This window comes from Mastigoproctus giganteus, chromosome 5 (genome assembly GCF_048544385.1).
Source record: "Mastigoproctus giganteus isolate SK-2022 chromosome 5, ASM4854438v1, whole genome shotgun sequence".
Classification (NCBI taxonomy): Eukaryota; Metazoa; Arthropoda; class Arachnida; order Uropygi; family Thelyphonidae; genus Mastigoproctus; species Mastigoproctus giganteus.
Window position 1 is genome coordinate 94,929,514 of NC_143579.1, and position 18,164 is coordinate 94,947,677.

The 18,164-nt window shown below is 41.0% G+C and overlaps 1 protein-coding gene across 1 annotated transcript in view; it reads left to right on the top strand.

The window, feature by feature from the left end:
- The window catches only part of LOC150085574 (catenin alpha-like), a 707,146-nt gene that overhangs the window by 238,977 nt on the left and 450,005 nt on the right, over nt 1-18,164 (top strand). The window contains exon 11 of the mRNA XM_090373354.1: nt 1,962-2,165. Within this exon, the coding sequence (XP_090229480.1) occupies nt 1,962-2,165 (204 nt within the window). The remainder of the gene's footprint in view (nt 1-1,961; nt 2,166-18,164) is intronic.

An 18,164-nucleotide genomic window follows, 5' to 3' on the forward strand; every position in this document is an offset into this window, starting at 1 on the left:
TTAAAAAATTGCTTATGTGAAATGCTATTGTGAAATTTCTAAAAAAAAAAAAAAAAGAGATGACTATCTTGGAAAAAAATGACTCTTGAAGCATTTCTGAAGAAGAAAACGACTCCTTGTGCTTCCAATGAACCAATGAGTCCCAAGCCAACAATGAGTTAAGAACCATCAATGAGTGTGCATTTAGTCGATGATGATAAAGAATAAACAATCTTTAACATTTGTATGACATAAACAATTTCTTTATTATTATAAGTTGCTTGATTTTAAAGGCTATGTTTTCATTTCTTTGGATAAATAAATCATTGTTTAAGCATAAGCTATTGTTTTGTTGACCTTTATTTAGCATTACTGGGGTCAAATTTCATTGTTGAGAATGCAACCCTTGTTTTTAACATTACGTCTGTGGGTAAAAAAATAAATTCCTGCTTTACAAGCTCACACTAGGAATGAATTAACTCATAAAGTCTGCAACTACGAGTATTTCTTCCTGGAAGAAAATATTCACAAAACTTTCTGTCTAGATAATCGACAATATTTTTTGAGTCCCTGCTTTGAGATCCTTTTTTTAGTGAACAGAGATGCAGCCAAACTACTGCAGAAATCTCTTCTTGAAAAATAGATTTTTGTTTTGCCAAAACAGTCATAAAGAAATTCATTTGAATATCATGATTTGAAACCATCTGAAATTCGATATTTCTTTAAGTCAGATTTTTCATTTAGTCCCATGTTGATAATAACACCAAAAAACTCGTTTAGTTTATTTGGTTAAACTGAAACCCAGTTACACTATATTGAACAGTTGGAAACTATCTTATTTGTAAGAGTTTCCCTTTTTTCCCCTCCATTTCTTCAGAAAAGTCTGAAGAAATGGAGTCAGTTTCTCTGTATTGCCATCCGAATGTCTGTGCAAGTTCCTGATTCCCGTCTACTTTATTGTTGAAAAAGATAGTGCCACTTGCCATTAACAATTGAATATAAACATCAATGAATGTTGACTTCAGATGTCAAATCATTTACATGAGGTAAAATTTTCATAATCAGAAATGGTGATTATGAAATGCCAATTGGGACATTGGATTTGAAGAGTACAAAAAAATAATAAAAAATAAAATAAATAAATAAATAAAACACTGCCTGCCATTAACAATTGAATGTAAATGGTTATTGATATAGTTTTTCAGATTGTTTATTTGAAGTATAAAGAGATACAATACTTGAACTAGCACTGTGTGCCAAATCTATAAGTGAAAGTCAAGCATTACTGCAAAGCATTCATTTAGTGTGCCAATTCTGAGTAGTTGTTAATTTTGTGTGCCTTTACATTTAAGGCACTCATTGGCTGACTGATTAAGAATGACCACTTGTATGCATTGCGGCACATCACTCCTGCTGCTGTTTTACATATATGTGCATAAAGGCAGTGAACATATTAAATTGGCATACCTGTAGTGATATCCAAGTAAAAAAAAATTGAATGAATTACTTTGAAGTGGCCATTGTATATGCATTCATATGAAACCTTCAGGTTAGATTGACTGTCACTTTCAGTACCTTTTAAGCTTTGAATGCATGCTTACAATTAAATAACGATATATTACAATGGCAGAAACAGTGCAAATGAAAAGTTTTGTGTTCTATTTCTTATGTGCATACTGTTACCCTATAACTTAAATGAACAAAGTGTAGGCATTAAGAAAATATGGCATTTAAATACTACAGACAGCTAATAAGGCAGAATGATTCATTTAAATAAATGCAGTCAAATAGATCAGTGACATTTATTTGAATTGTGTTCTTAGTGTACTATTACACTGGGATACTTTATTCCATAACATTGTCATGTTTTATCAGTTAATAGAATAATGTATAGGCTAATTTTATCTAGGTTTATCTTTTTTTTTTTTTTGGTATCATATTTTAGCTTGTTTATATTTTATCATTAACAAAATTCATTTCAGGATAATGTTTTGATGGATCCTCTAACCTATAATGAAATACATACCCGTCCTATCTTAGAAGGGCAGTTGGAAAGTATAATTAGTGGTGCAGCATTGATGGCAGATTCGTCTTGTACTCGAGTTGAAAGGAGGGAGAGAATTGTAGCTGAATGTAATGCAATAAGACAAGCTCTACAAGAATTATTATCAGAATACTTACTAAATGTAAGTTCAAGGTATTGTAATATGGAATTGTGTAAAATGTATTACCCGTAAATGATATTCTACAAAATTTTTGTGCCTGTCATCTAAAACTGTACATCTGTTTAGAGAATGATTAGTATCTTTTAATTCTTTAAATTTTTTTTATTACTTTTTTGTTAGGTGTTTATACACTGATGAGCCAAAACATTATGACCAGTGAGTCGTTATGCAAATTGAAGCAAATGCAGGTGAACTACGGCACAGGTTGGGACACGGTATAAAAAACACCTGATACTGAGCTCCATTAATCACTGTTACACTTGTTCTTCAGATGGGAAAGGCAGCGGAATTAAGCAAGTTTGACAAAAGCCAAATTGTAATGACCAGATGACTGGGTCAGAGCATATCCGAAATGGCACGGCTGGTGGGATGCTCAAGGTTAGCGGTGGTTAGTACCTACCGAAAGTGCTCCGAGGAGGGGAAACCCACGAACTGCTGAGGAGGTGTTGGAAGCCCACTGCTCATCGATGCTCGAGGTCAGCGAAGGCTCTCCCAGATGGTACTTGGCAACAGAAGGGCGACTGTGGCGCAACTCACAGGTAATTGGAATGCTGGTGACAGGAGTAATGTGTCACAATGCAGAGGTACATCGAACCCTGCTGAAAATGGGGCTGCGTAGCTGCAGGCCACTCCGAGTGCCCATGCTCACCACGGTTCACCGGCGACAGCACCTACAGTGGGTACACGAGCATCAAAACTGGACGAATGAGTGGAAGAAGGTCATCTGGTCCGATGAATCACATTTCCTGTTGCACTACGTGGACGGCTGGGTATGTGTGTGGTTTACCTGGGGAAGTGATGGCACCTGGATGCTCCGTGGGATGAAAACAAGCCGGTGGCAGTGGTGTAATGCTTTGGGCGATGTTCTGCTGGGATACCCTGGGTCCAGTCATCCATGAGCCGGGCACTCTGACGTCTACCACCTACCTAAACATAGACAGAGAAGAATATGGCCGCCGTCCTGTGTAGACGCAAGTTTTCCATGCTCCTGGATTTTTTTCATGAATATGTGGTTAGAGTGTCTACTTGTTTTTGAAAAGTTTACTCCTTAGTAGAACTACTACAGTGGATCTCAGGGTGAGAAACTTTTGATTATTTACCGGTAACTTTGCAGATTATTTGTGTTTTTTATCTATATCCTTTGTTGCCAGACCGTACTGGTCACCATGCGGCTGACAGCAGGGCTATAGAGAGGCACCAATTATACTGTGGTTGCCACGCAAATACCCTGCACTTGACTTGGGAGGAATGTGTAGCACTCCCCTCCAGCGCAGGGATTAGTGAATTGATATCTACTCCTTCAGCTGTGACCTTGACTGCCACATTGATTGGGGACGGTATTCCCACCTGTGAAACCTTGAACTGTGATAACGGCCCAATATCTTCAAACTGTGTTAGAGAACAATTTTTGGTTCAATCATGATTTCAGTGATTTACTCCCCCCCCCCTGCAATAGACTTAACATGGACAGCTTTTACTTTCGTACCTGCTTGTGTAATGGAAAAACAGACTTCACCATAAGCTTCTGCGGCTGTGAAAACACTAGAAGTAAGTAGCACAGGTTCTCCAAGGCTATCTTTACGCTTGTGCGTCCCCCCCTCATGTGACAGTGGGGGATAGCCCAAATCAACATCCGTGCACTATCTGGCTTCAAATTTAGCCACAAACCTGTGGTTGGCACCAAACTTTGTTGTTCCTCAACCTCTATCTAACTGTTCAGCAATAATCTCAGTTATCCAAATATTCCTGATAAACCAATATTTCCAACTAATCTGAGAATATGGATGCACCCAGTACAAATCCCACTGAATTGATTTGTAACGTCACTGAACGGCCATAGAGCGCTCAACAAACCACTGATAGCACAAAAAGTGACCAACCTGACATTGAAGTCTTGGATAATTTTGAGAATGTCCAGCTGACACCGGTATCCAAAAAGAAATACAAAAAATGGGTAGTTCCCCAATCGGACAGGGAAACCCATTCACAAAGTGAGCCTCAAGAGCCCCAGGGATCCCAGGGCCCCACACAAGACAACCGCAAAAAGACAACAACAGCAAGAGTCGACTGATATCAACACAACTCTTCCAGAGGGTACCATCAATGAGCAGGTATTGGCCCTGCGAGTCGAACTAGAAAATAAACTAAAAGTCTTCCAGCCGCATTATTCAGGGTGAGATTGTTGGTATCTGGGCAAAACTTGAAACCATCCTGTGCAATGTTCACCTTGCTTCTGAGAGGAATGAGGCCAAACTCGAGGCATACCCCAAATGTAGGGGCACACAAATGCTACAGTGCGCCCAAACTTTTGCTGATGCGCTGAGGAACACAAAGCCAAATATGAGAACGGACCCACCACCAAAAAGAAAGACATTACCACCGCCACCACACCTGGTAGTTCTCAAGCCGGCCACAGCCAATGCACCAAAAACAAGCGAGGAGATTAAGAAGACTGTAATTGCTTCCCTTACTGATGACCTGAGAAACACTAAAATAAAATCCATCCGAAAGACCCGAAATACGGGCATCATCGTAGAAACTGACTCGAAGGACGACGCTGATATGATATTAACAAATGCTAAGATACCCACCCTGGGCCTTCTAGCTGAGCTCCCAAGGAAAAAGGCACCCTCAATAGTAATTTTTGACATCGACAAGGGCCTGGACCCCAACACCATACAAGATGAATTGTACAGGCGTAACCTCCAACAAGCACTCCCAAAAGAGGATCCAGCTAACCTGATAAAGCCAAAGTACCAAACGAAGTCTAGAAGTGGCACTTCCTTCAACTGGGTTGTAGAACTGGCACCAACGGCCTGACACATACTGACCCACCACAATCGAGTGTACATAAATTGGATCTCCCACTGCTACAAAGAGCATGTAGCTGTCCCAAAATGTTTCAGATGCTGTCGTTTCGGTCACACAACCCACACGTGCACCCATACAGAACAGACCTGCGGTCACTATGCTGATAAAGGCCAACGAACCAATCTGTGCTAACTGTAAACGCCAGAAACTACCTCATGCCTACTCACTTCGGGATAGTAAATGCCCTGTATACATCAAGGCCAAAAGCATGCTCCAACAATGAATAAATTATGGGGACACTGCATAAACAGTATAACCGCAACAAGATAAAATTCCTGCAAATAGACACACAGCGGGCAATGGCCATTGTGGGACGACTCCGACAGAAGGCAGATGAGGAAAACATCAACATTCTCTTAATACAAGAACCCTAAACTCATTCAAACAAAATGAGGGGATACCCCTTGTCCTACAAAATTGTCCTGGTGTAACACCCTGGGCGGCGATCGCTGTGAGGAGTCCTCACTTGACTGTGATGCAGATATCTCATCTCTGCTCTCCATGCACCCACATCATCTCCTCTCTGGGCGACTTCTATGCCGTTTCCCTGTACTGCAAGCCGGGAGAGGACATCCTACCTGCAGTCCAGTACCTACAACATGTCTTAACAGAACTGGTGGGTGCAAAGATTGTCATCTGTGCTGACGTAAATTGCCGCTCTGCGCTCTGGCTCAGTGAGACCCCAGGGCCTAGAGGTGCTGCAAATGGACAGCGGTTGGAGGAGTTCCTGGCCAATAGTGGTCTGGAAGTCATTAATAGGCCAAACAGCCTGCCGACGTTTTCCAGCTCACTTTGGGAAGCCATGATTGACGTGACTCTCCACCAGGTTCTTTGCTAGATTTCTGTCGGATTGGACCGTGCGGGAGGGCTGATCCACCTCAGATCATTGAGCCATAACTTTCAATATGTACAGATCGATCACTCAGTCCACAATTCTCAGACAGAAGCAACTATGCTTTGAACAAAGCTGAAAAGAAACACTCATCAATGGGATATTGCACCTACAAACCAAGAATGTGCAAGTTCAGCATCCATACTCCCATTAGCGCAAGGTCACGGATATAATTACGAACGCTGCAAATACAGCAATAAAACAGAAAAATCTCATTCCTGGGGCAGTCCCTTGGTGGTCAGGGGAGCTTCAGGCCCTCAGATGCGAAGTAAACCAAAAGAGGCGTGCATTCCAACGGGCCAGGTGATCCTGGCCCCCCGCAGAAATTGAATACCTCCGGCTGGAGTACAGAGAGACTTGAAATGCCTACAACGCGATGATCAGGCAGCGTAAAAGACTGTGCTGGGATCAACAGTTGGTAACTGTGACCCCTGGGGTGTCGTGTTCAAGGTAACAACAAATAAACTGCCAAGAGGTGAAGTTATTCGCTCCACAATCACCCCACAAGGTCACGTGACCACCACCTGGCAGCATTCAATTTCAAACATACTTGATCACTCTTTCAAACAGCCACGAGATGACAACTCTCCAGAACAACAGCAGCTTTGCCTCGACAATAACAACTATAACTCAAAAATCGTGGAAGAGCCTTTCACCGTCGAGGATCTCTCTATGGCCGTTGGGAAACTGAGAAATAACAAGTCACCAGGCCTGGACATGCTCAAGCCCGAAATAATTAAAAAAGTTGCTGAATTTGCTCCTGAAACCCTGCTAAACTTCTTCAACCATTGCCTGCTAAAGGGATGGTTCCCAACTGATTGGAAAACTGCGTCCATTCGGCTCATACTCAAAAATCCAACTAAACCGCATGATCGACCCGACTCTACAGACCTATTACTCTTCTTTCTGTGCTGAGTAAGGTCTTTGAGCAGCTCCTTAGACAGAGACTGGAAAACCACTACAATACTGCACAGCTACTAGCACGAAATCAATTTGGATTCAAGCTGGGCATGGCTACGATCGATGCGCTGGAGACCATTACTAATGCTGCCAGGAACTGCATCCACAAGTACCTCCTCGTCATCTCGATTGACTTTGCTGGGGTCGTTCGACACCTTATGGTATCTTAGTGGCATCGGACAGCTGAGACGTGCTGAGCTCCCAGGAAATCTCTACAACTGCATTGCCAGCTATCTCAGCGACAGGAGCATTGTGGTTCAGGCTCCCTTCTCCAGTGTGGAACGTCGTGTTCACCAAGGTTGCCCTCAGGGCTCTGTCCTGGGCCCCCCTTTCTGGAACTCTCTACTCGTCGAGCTTCTCAGTACTGACTTAGGCGATGTCCAGACCTTGGCATGTGCTGATGATCTCTCCCTGATCCTGGCAGGGGACTCCAGGGCTCAACTTGAAGTATCTGCCAACAGAGCTCTTACTACCCTGCAAGAGTGGGTCTGGGAAAACCAGTTGAGCATCTCATCCACTAAAACCCAATCCATTCTCCAGAAGGGCTATCTTGATTTGCGGAGGCCGCCTCAAATCAAGATACATGACACAACCATCAAGCTTGTTACCCAGCTGAAACTCCTTGGCATTATCATCAACAGCAAACTAACATTTCTCCCACACCTCAACTATCTACAGAAGGAAATAAGAATTACATTGCACTGGTTGCCAGGGTGATCCGCCGAGATTGGGGGCTCAAAAAATGCACTCTAGCATTACTCTATAAAGCCATATTCATACTAGCTATCACCTACGGTTCTGGCATATGGCTCACCAAAGCCTCCACTGTGGTAGGACAAAGAAAGCTAAACATCATTCAACGGCCAATTCTCCTTACGATAACTAGAGCATGTTGCACCTCCAGCATGCACGCTCTACAGGTCCTCGCCAGTGTACTGCCCCTAGACCTTGAGGTGGCCCATGTTGGGATGCTGTATCAGCTCAGCAGAGGAAAGTCTACCACCTTTATTGATTTTACCATGGATCCTGCTAACACCTATTCCAGTGAAAAAAGCAGACTCCTAACCTACTTACAACAGATCTGGCAAGCTAGATGGGCTGAATCCACCAAAGGGGCCATCACCCGCAAATTTATACCAGACATATGCAAAGTATATCCCAAATCACCATCCTGGTTCTCCCCAGGCCTTCTAACCCTGTACCTCCTAACAGGGCATGGTGCCTTTCGCAGCAAACTGAACTGTCTTGGACTTTCCGACAGCTCCCTTTGCACCTGTGGTGCCCAGGAGACTTGGGACCACTTGCATGACTGCTTACTATATGATGACCTCAGATCTCTCATTACACAAATTCATTTCATCCCGAGAGACCAGGAGCACCATCTCCTGGAAGACCACCATACCTATGCAGCCTTTTCAAACTTTGCTCAGGGCCTCGTGAAGAGACCCTGAGCAAAAACCCTACCAACCTCAGAATCAGACCCAACCAGACAATGAAACGGCCTAATCAGTCATGTGTCAAGACCACTACTTGCTTCAGCATACTGCAATCCCTGTGAAGACTTTCAACCTGCACAATATTTGTGCCTTTACAATGCAGCCTCAATATAACCTCGATCTACCATGACTGCCACTCCGGCTTCACCCCCACCAAGTTGACTCACCACTGAAATGACTCTACTGTCTGGACGGGACTTCTTTGTCCCAGGATTGACACTACCTGGATTTGATCCTCTCGGATTGACTCTACCAAATATATCTTCATGCAGCTCACTACTGAAATGACTTCACCACCTGGACGGGACCTGTCTGTCCCAGGATTGCACTACTCGAATTTGACCTTCTCGGACTGGACTCTGTCAACTATGACTTCACGCAGCATTGCTGCCAGTGCCACGTGGCGATCCTCAACCTGTGCTCCCTTGCACGGCCCTGTTTCTCCCCTGTCCTGGTGGGGAGGAGGTGATGGTCTTGTCTCCTCCCTGCCACCCCCTCTTTCCTTCTGGTGGGGCATGGGCCTGCCTCACTGATTTTGGGGTCATCTACTCTGTCGACCCTATACTTCTGTCTATCACCCCCAGCCTTCAGTCTCCCCCCCACCTCTAGCTTTCCAACTAGCATTCATCCCATGTCAAAATTATCCTAGCCCTACACCCAAAATTCTTAATTCCACACTGTATAACTTAAAACTCCTTTGGCCTGACCTAAACTCTAGTGCACCTCTTTTTTTTTCTTCTTTTTTTTTATGGTCCTAGCCACTGAAATCCCAGGAAATTAGGTGGTAGGACCTGCCAGAGTACTTATTTAAAAATATTGGTGTACCTGGCTTGCCTCCACGGGGCTAAGTGTGGGCAACGTTGGGCCTCAGTAGGGGTCTCGCGGCTAAATGGCCAGATGAACAATGGTACATGACACTACATCCAACAATATCCATACACTTTTAAATCTCTGGCCTTTACAGTGTTCTGTAACACATGACAATGTAGACCACACGGAGATGGGGGAAACCCCTGGTGCCATTAGACCCTAAACACACTTTACTTTACCTAAACATTATTGCTGACTAGGTACATCCTTTCATGGCAATGGTCTTCCCCTCTGGCCGTGCCATCTTTCAACAGGATAATGGTGGCCGACCGGGCTAGCCGAGTGGGTAAAGTACCTGCCCGGCAACCCAAAGGTCGCGGGTTCGATTCCCGCCTCGGGCTTGGATCAAAGTACTGCAAAAACCTTGGGAGGTGCAATATGGCCACAGAAGCCGATGCGCCAACAACTACCAAATCAAATCAATCAACAGGATAATGCACCATGCCACACTGCCGGGATTGTTCGAGAATGGTTCGCAGAACATGAGGGAGACTTCCAAGTATTGCCCTGGCCTCTAAATTCCCCAGACATCAATCCCAATGAGCATCTGTGGTTTGTGTTGGAACAGCAACTTTGATTTGTGGCGTCTCAACTACAGACCTTACAGGAGTTAAAGGATCTGCTGGTTGCTTGTTGGTACCAGATATCACAAGACACATTTAGAAATCTTGTAGCATCCGTGCCTCTCCGGGTACAAGTTGTTTTGGCTGCACAGGGAGGACCAACATCATATTAGGTAAGTGGTCATAATTATTTAATCTTAAGAACTAGAATTGCCCTTTTTGATATGTTAAGCTTCAGTTCATCTCAGCTATTAACAAAATGAATAGTTCTAAATTTAAATGTTCTTTATTACAGTTAATTGCTGCAAATTCTTAAGGAACTTAGAGCTGTGGGGAGAAAAAAATTAAAAATCGATAAATTGTAAATTAGTGTTTCACATGGTATAGACTTTGTCTAAAATACGTTTCACAGCCAAAAAACACAACACAAACTCTCCTGGACAGAGTTTTACCATTTCTACAAAGGATGTACAGGATGTTACTATTTACAATGGTGCATCTGCAATATACACAGTCGTGTAGCTTACATATGTTCAGTATCATTATGTGATAATTATTGATGAATTCGTTATGGTGATCATTATGACAGCAGGAGAAAAAAATATATATATATATATATGGCTAGGTCACAGCAATACCATCAGAAAGCATCCTCAGACTTGAGTACTACGTCCAGCATTTACAATAGGTTTTGCCCATTCTACAAAGTCATCTATAAGTACTGGCCACGCACCTTCTTCATCATAGTTGCTCATATCATCAGCAATCATATTGCTGAAACCTAAAAGTAAATAATGTTTTGGCTCATTGGTGTATTTACCCCAAAATAAGAACCCTGCTGTATTTTGCACAAAAACAGTTATTTATATTAATTTTGATAAAATTGAATGTTATAAAGTAATAAAAAAATATATATATATATAAAACATCCAGTTAGCAAGTTAAATGAACATGATTTAACATTTTGGAAAATTACTAATCACAAAACATGGTTATTCATTTATAAACAGTGCTATATTCATATTATATATTTCCCTTTGAGTTGCACTTGTTTGAAGGCACTTTAAATGTTCTGTGTTTTTATAGCTTTGGAAATTCTGAAGAGACAGATCATTACTGAATATTGAGCATGACTTGAGGCATGAAAGTTTGTTGAAGCTATGTTTCCAGTTGTTATAAAGCTGTTGCCTGGATATTGTGTTGTGTGTGGGGGGGGGGGGGGGTGGAGAACTAAGCTTACTATTGAGCCATCTTAGAAACCATTACACCAAGGTAAAAAGGGGTTTTTGTTTGCCAACTGTGGGGCTCCAAACCACATTTCAAAAGTATATGATAATATGGGAAAAATGTAACATGTTTTGTGATTTTTTTTTTTTTTTATCTAGGATAGCCATTACTTGCTCAACCAATGATTTTACTTTTTTAATTTCTTGGGCAATATTCAGAAAGAGAGAATTATTAGGTGGTGGATGACTCCCATCAAACAGCTGTAATACCAGCACTGCTTATTGGGGGCTTGAAGGGGCGAAACTCATTTCTAGTTCCAAGTGCAAAGCTATGGCAAAACCTTCCCTCATCATTTCTTTCATCATGCAGTACAATTGATGTGTTTTGAGGTTAATGTGAGCATCCTGGCAAGATCCAATCTTCCTTACATTTTGAAGGTACAGCTCTGAAACGGTGTTCGCAGGCATGCCGCTGGAGAGTCCACTGGACTGAACTTGTTGGTAATTCTATAGGAGGCATCTGGATCAGCAAGTGTGTATTCTTGCTGTTTCTACTGTGCCAGAGAGTGACTGAAGGGAGTCCAAGTAGTATGTTTTTAAAGGGCATTGTCAAAGTAAAGTTATGTCAAGAATCATTGCTTAATGCAAAATTCCCCTACCACCTTTTCTTTTCTATTAAATATGTCATGAATAGTCAAACTAATACAACAAACTTATTTGTGAATATGTCTAAACCTCCCAAACACTTCCTCGTTCATTTCACAAATATATGTGGTTTCAGTTCCAATTTCAATTATGTCCATTTCCACTTAGTCTGCTAAGTAACATTTACTTTTTCTGACAGAATCTTCTTTTTTCCAAAAGAAGATTCTGTCAGAAAAATCAGATTATACAAAATTGCCTTGATTGCTATTTGAGTAAGATAATTGAACATAAAGTAAACTGTGGGAAAGGAAAGTGTGGTCACCAAGATCGTCTCTGACACCAGGTTCAAAGAATATTAAATATGAGCCACTAGTAGACTAAAATAAAGTTCTGCCTACAAAGCTAGATTTAATGAAATGGTTCACTTAAGCTCTCAAAAAAAGAAATATTTCAACTACATTTGTATTAAATTCCCATAACTTATATATGAAAAAAAATTAAAGTAGGAATTTTTGTTGGGCCTCAAGTCTTCAAGCTGCTGCTAGACTTTGTATTTGAAAAATCCATAAACCAATTTTAGGGATTCTTCAAATACATTATATTAATAATTTATTATTTTATTAAGTTGCTTAATATTTTTATATGGGGTTCAAAGGGGAGTCCATGTCTTTACCGGTTTATGGAAAAGTGGCCCCCGCATTTCGCCCCCGGCACATTTCGCCTTGCACATTTCACCCCGGGCACATTTTGCCCCCAGTAGATAATGAGTAGGCTACAGAAATGTAAATACTGTACAGTCAACTCTCGATAACTCGAATTTTCGTTGAGATTCCATGTTAAACTCTCTCGATTACTTGAACTGAACTTCCGATAACTCTAACTTTTCCGAACAAATTTTCAAAATGACATTCGTGTACAAATTGTCACGTAGCTTTTAAACTAATTTCTCTCCTTTTGTATGTCGTCAGGGTTCTCTTTCCATTGTGAAAGGATTAACTGGAACTGTTAATCCTTTCACAATGGAAAGAATACATACTCGACCACGAGGGCGATAGTCACGTGGTTAGTGATGGACATGGGGGAGAGAACAGTGACTAATCTTATAGGAGTCTTTTCAGTAACAAGTGAATCTTGTTCTGATTTGTCTAAATTCAAACAATAAAAGTTCCTGCATCTGGCTCTCCTCACATTTTGTGGTGCAGTCGACAGCGCGTGTTTGCTGTTTTCACTGCCTCCACAGAGAAGTAAGATACAGAGTGAACTCTTGCTCAATTCAAAAACGTTCCACTGCAAAGGGCGTGTTTGGACAGAGGGTTTGGAAGGCCCAGTTGAGAAAGTCGTAACTAAACATAATCATGCAGCTCAAGCTGCAAGGTCGGAAGCATTGCAATTGATTGATCAAATACGGCAACATGCAACAACCACGAACGAACGGCCACAGCAAATTGTTGCATCAGTTATTGCAGAGGCTCATACCAATGTCACAGCATTACTTCCTTGAAAGGATTCACTTAAACGAACTATTCGTCATGTTCGATGCAACAATGGTACTCCTGCTTTACCGAGCAATCTCCAGGACCTAGTAATTCCACAAAATTATCAAGAAATTATTATCGATGGCAATGTACAACAGTTTTTAATTATATTATAAATCAACAGGGATTACCTTTATTTTAGATATAGGAAGCTCCTTTTCCAACTCACTAATAATTCTTGAGGATGGCGATATCAATGATCAATTGTGAGTTGCTCTATTCCTGTGAACATGATGCCCGAAAAGTTCTAGTCCGACTTAAGGAATGTAGAGAATAATCCCCCCCCCCCATATCCAATTTTATTAGACCCCTAAATTTAACTCTAAAGTCCAGCTACAGGACCAAAAGAAATAATCGGTCCATATTTATTAAACAGTTTAGACCTTCAAAAATCTAATTTTATGCCAATCTACGTAATGTTTCCTTGCTGCCAGAGGTATGGTGTTTGAAGACAGAAGTCTTGAGCACTCATTGTTGAGACCGCACGGTCTGAACACTACGGTTCTGACAGTGGGGAAGATGTCCCACCTGTTTTGCAAAATTGATATCGCCATCCTCAAGAATTATTAGCAAGTTGGACTAGGAGAGTTGGAAAAGAAGCATCCTATATCTAAAATAAAGGTAATCCCTGTTGATTTATAATATAATAGAATATAGGAATTATCGAGCACTTAATAGCTCTCACTTATCAAATCTATTAAACAGTTTTTAATGTATGATTCTCAGGACGAACTGCTCCCAGGTCGCATGCTTATTTTTTCCACTAGTAACAATCTTCAGTTATTGGAGCGTAGCCAGGAGTGGTTTTCTGATGGAACAAGAAATATGCTGCAATTTCTGATGGAACAAGAAATATGCTGCAATTTCTGCTAGAATCAAAAGAATAGTCCAAGATTTTCAAAAATGTAATGCGATTGATTACCTTAGAGGCATTGCATACAACTTCGAGTTTTAAACAATAATAATGTGCATTTATTCTATAATTGATTACCTTTGATTTGATTACCTTTACCTTTGATTGATTGATTACCTTTGATTGATTCATTCTATTAAAACAAAATAAATTAGAATTAATAAAAAATTAGGTGTATTATTTACATTTTTATAGCCTATTCATTATCTGCTGGGGGCGAAATGTGGGAGACAAAATGTGGGGGGGGGCCAAATGCAGAGGCCAAAATGCGAGGGGCGAAACACGGGGGGAGTACTTTTCCGGATCCCATCTTTACCAAGAGCAGATGTGGACAGTAACCATTCAATAGTGAAAATGATAACAGAACTAAAGCTAAAGAAAGTGAATGGAAAGGAAATAAATAATAAATGGAACCTAGAAAAACTAAAGAATGAAGAAATAAGAATATTGTTCCAGAATACTACAAATAGCTATAATGAGGAAAATAAGAAAAGTATAATAAACAATATTCACCAGATGTAGAAAAACATTAAAGAAACTATAAACAAAGCAGCTCATAAATTTCTGGGAAATGGAAATAAGGCGAAAAGAAAACCATGGATAACAGAAGACATCCTTCAAATGATGGGTCAAAGAAGAATCTTCAAAAATATGAAAAAAAAAAAAAAAAAATGGCAAAAATAATTACCATGCTCTCAAGAATGAAATTAATAGAGAATGCAGAAAAGCAAAAGATAAATGGTGGACAGAACAATGCCACAACCCAAAGGTCGCGGGTTCGATTCCCGCCTCGGGCTTGGATCAAAGTACTGCAAAAACCTTGGGAGGTGCAATATGGCCACAGAAGCCGATGCGCCAACAACTACCAAATCAAAAAAAAAAAAAAAAAAAAGAACAATGCCAAGAAATTGAAACCGTAATATAGTATGGAAGAACAGGGCAGAATGCACTGGTCCCACAGGAACTAGTAGTTATTGGTGACTCTATTGTTAGGGAAACATGCTTTGTAAAAAGGATAGGTGGAACAGGACCAGAGTATGTCTGCCAGGGGTAAAGGTTGATGACGTTGTAGAGCGGATATCATCTTTTAAGGGCACAAAAGGTGATATAGTTGTACACGTTGGCACTAATGATATTAGGAGTAGAAGACCGGCAGAATTACTTAACAAGTACAGGTTACTGTTGAAAAAAATGAATTAGGGTTGAATTTGAAAGTGTCTGCAATTCTGCCCAGACATGATAGGAGGGAGTATATGATGAGAGTCTTGTCGATCAATTCAGCCCTAGAAAGATTGTGCAGGGCTCAAGGGGTAGAATTTTTTTCTGCCTGGTTTGTACTTGTTAACAGGAGAGATTGCTTCTACAGGGATGGGATACACTTAAATAGAAAGGGTGCAAGAATATTTGCTAATGCTATCGAGGCAGTGTTAGGTGGGTCGGAAAACTGCTAGCTTGGGGGATACAAGGACTAATAGATTAACAGTAGCCACTGGCAGAGGTGAAAGTGATTCTTGCACTGCTTCTATTGGAATGAGACAAACCTGGAAAACAAGATGCAGGATGTTTCAGAGAATGTTGGGAGTCATTGCAGTACAAGTAAACACATGGGTTGTGTTAGAGTAACTAAGAATAGGTTCAGGTGTATGTATACTTGCGTGTACACCAATGCTAGGAGTTTGGTAAATAAATTTGATGAATTTGAGGTATTGTTCAAAACATCAAAGGCAGATATTGTTGGGATATCAGAAACATGGTGTCACACAGATATAAGAAATGCAGAACTGAATTTGGGGAGTACAACGTCTACAAAAAGGATAGGAAGGGAGGAGGGGTTATGCTATTAGTTAAGAAACACACAAAATCCAAGGAAGTGAAGCCAGTCAACATCGCTGGACAGTGCAGTGTCGATTCAGTTTGGTGTGATATAAGCATTGGGAGATCAAAATTGAGAGTAGGAGTGTGCTATAGGCCTAATGACTCTGATAAGTATAATAAGAAAATGTACAGGGAAATAGAGTGGGCCAGTAAATCAGAGAGTCTTATAATGGGGGATTTTAATTTCCCAGATATTGACTGGAATTTGTGGGTTGGTCACTCACACACTAGCAAGGCTTTTGTGAATTTATTGGATGATTGTTTTCTACATCAGCATGTTCGGGAGGCAACTAGAGGGAGTAATATACTTGATTTGATTATCAGTAGTGATTCTTCATGCATTAAGAATCTGCAGATAAAGGAACCACTAGGTGGCAGTGATCACAGTGTGCTGAAGTGGGATTTACTCAAAGAGGTAACTACCATCAGGGGTAAAGGAAAGGGTTATTGCTTTCGTAAAGGCAACTACGATGGTCTGAGACAGTATTTAAATTCTATACAGTGGGACCAACTGATGATGTTACCAACAGCAAATTCAAAATGGGAAGCATTCAAAGAACTTATCTTGGAAGCTATTAGGCTTTACATACCAACTAAGAAATATTGTTCAAGGTTTCGGCCTAAATGGATGTCAGATGAACTAATAAGACACATGGCAGAAAAAAAAATGCATGGGATACGTATAAATTGACATGTGACACAGAAGCCTATGATAGATATAAGCTGGTCTGTAACCAAGTCACAAAGGAGGTTAGGCAGGCAAAGGCAGATTATGAGAAATCTTTGGCAAAAGATGCATAGAAAAACAGAAAAGAGTTCTTTACTTATGTAAACTCTAGAAGGAAGGGGATGAATCAGATTGGTCCACTTGATATCGATGGTTCAACTGTTGATGATCCTGCTCAGGTAGATAACAAACTAAATGAATATTTTGCATAGACATTCACACATGAGGAGTTATTCAGCGAGGGGAATGCCACAGGTGTATTCAACTCTGGCAGTAAGCTAGATAATCTTGTAATAACTGAGAGTAAAGTGGAGGAGAAATTGTTGAAGATAAACACAAGAAAGGCACCTGCGGTGGATGGGATCTATCCAGTTATATTAAAGGAGGCAGCAAAGGAAGTAAGCAAACCCTTAGCCATAATTATGAGAGCTTTCTTGGACTCAGGGGTGGTACCCATAGACTGGAATTCTGCAAATGTGACCCCAATTCACAAAGGAGGATCAAAGGCTGACACAAGTAATTATAGACCTGTGAGTTTAACTTCTGTTACAGGAAAATTAATGGAGGCACTGGTTAAAGAAGCACTGCAGGATCATCTAGACAAGACTTCAGTTATAGCTCAGACACAGCATGGTTTTGTTAAGGGGAAGTCTTGCCTGACCAATTTGATTGGATACTATGATGCAGTCACAAAAGAGCTGGATGCAGGGAATAACTTTGATATTATATACTTGGATCTCAGAAAGGCTTTTGATACTGTTGCACATGAAAGACTGCTGCACAAATTGGAGCAGTGTGGCATTGGAGGCAAATTGCTGCTATGGATAAAGGGGTGGTTGAGGGGGAGAAGACAGAGAGTGGTAATTAATGGACATTGCTCAGCGTGGACTAATGTTATTAGTGGAGTCCCTCAGGGTTTAGTGTTGGGTCCATTATTGTTTTCTGTATTTATAAATAATATTGATGATGGTATATCAAGCTTAATGTCCAAGTTTGCAGACGATACAAAGGTTGGCAGGATAGTTAAGAACACTACTGATGCTATGCTGCTGCAACAGGATCTGGAAAGGTTGAGCAGATGGGCTGAGAGGTGGCAAATGAAGTTTAACATTGACAAATGTAAAGTACTACGTATGGGGAACAGCAACCCCAGCGCAAAGTATCAACTCTGTGGTACTACACTGACAGTGGTAGAGAATGAAAAGGACCTGGGGGTAATTGTGCAGGCAGATATGAAGTTCTCTGAGCAGTGCAGACGTCTGCAAGAGTAGCTCATTAGGTGTATTTGGAGGAATTTTTCTAGCAGGGATAAGGAGGTGATTATTCCCTTGTATAAGGCAATGGTCAGGCCACACCTTGAGTACTGTATACAGATCTGGAGGCCTCA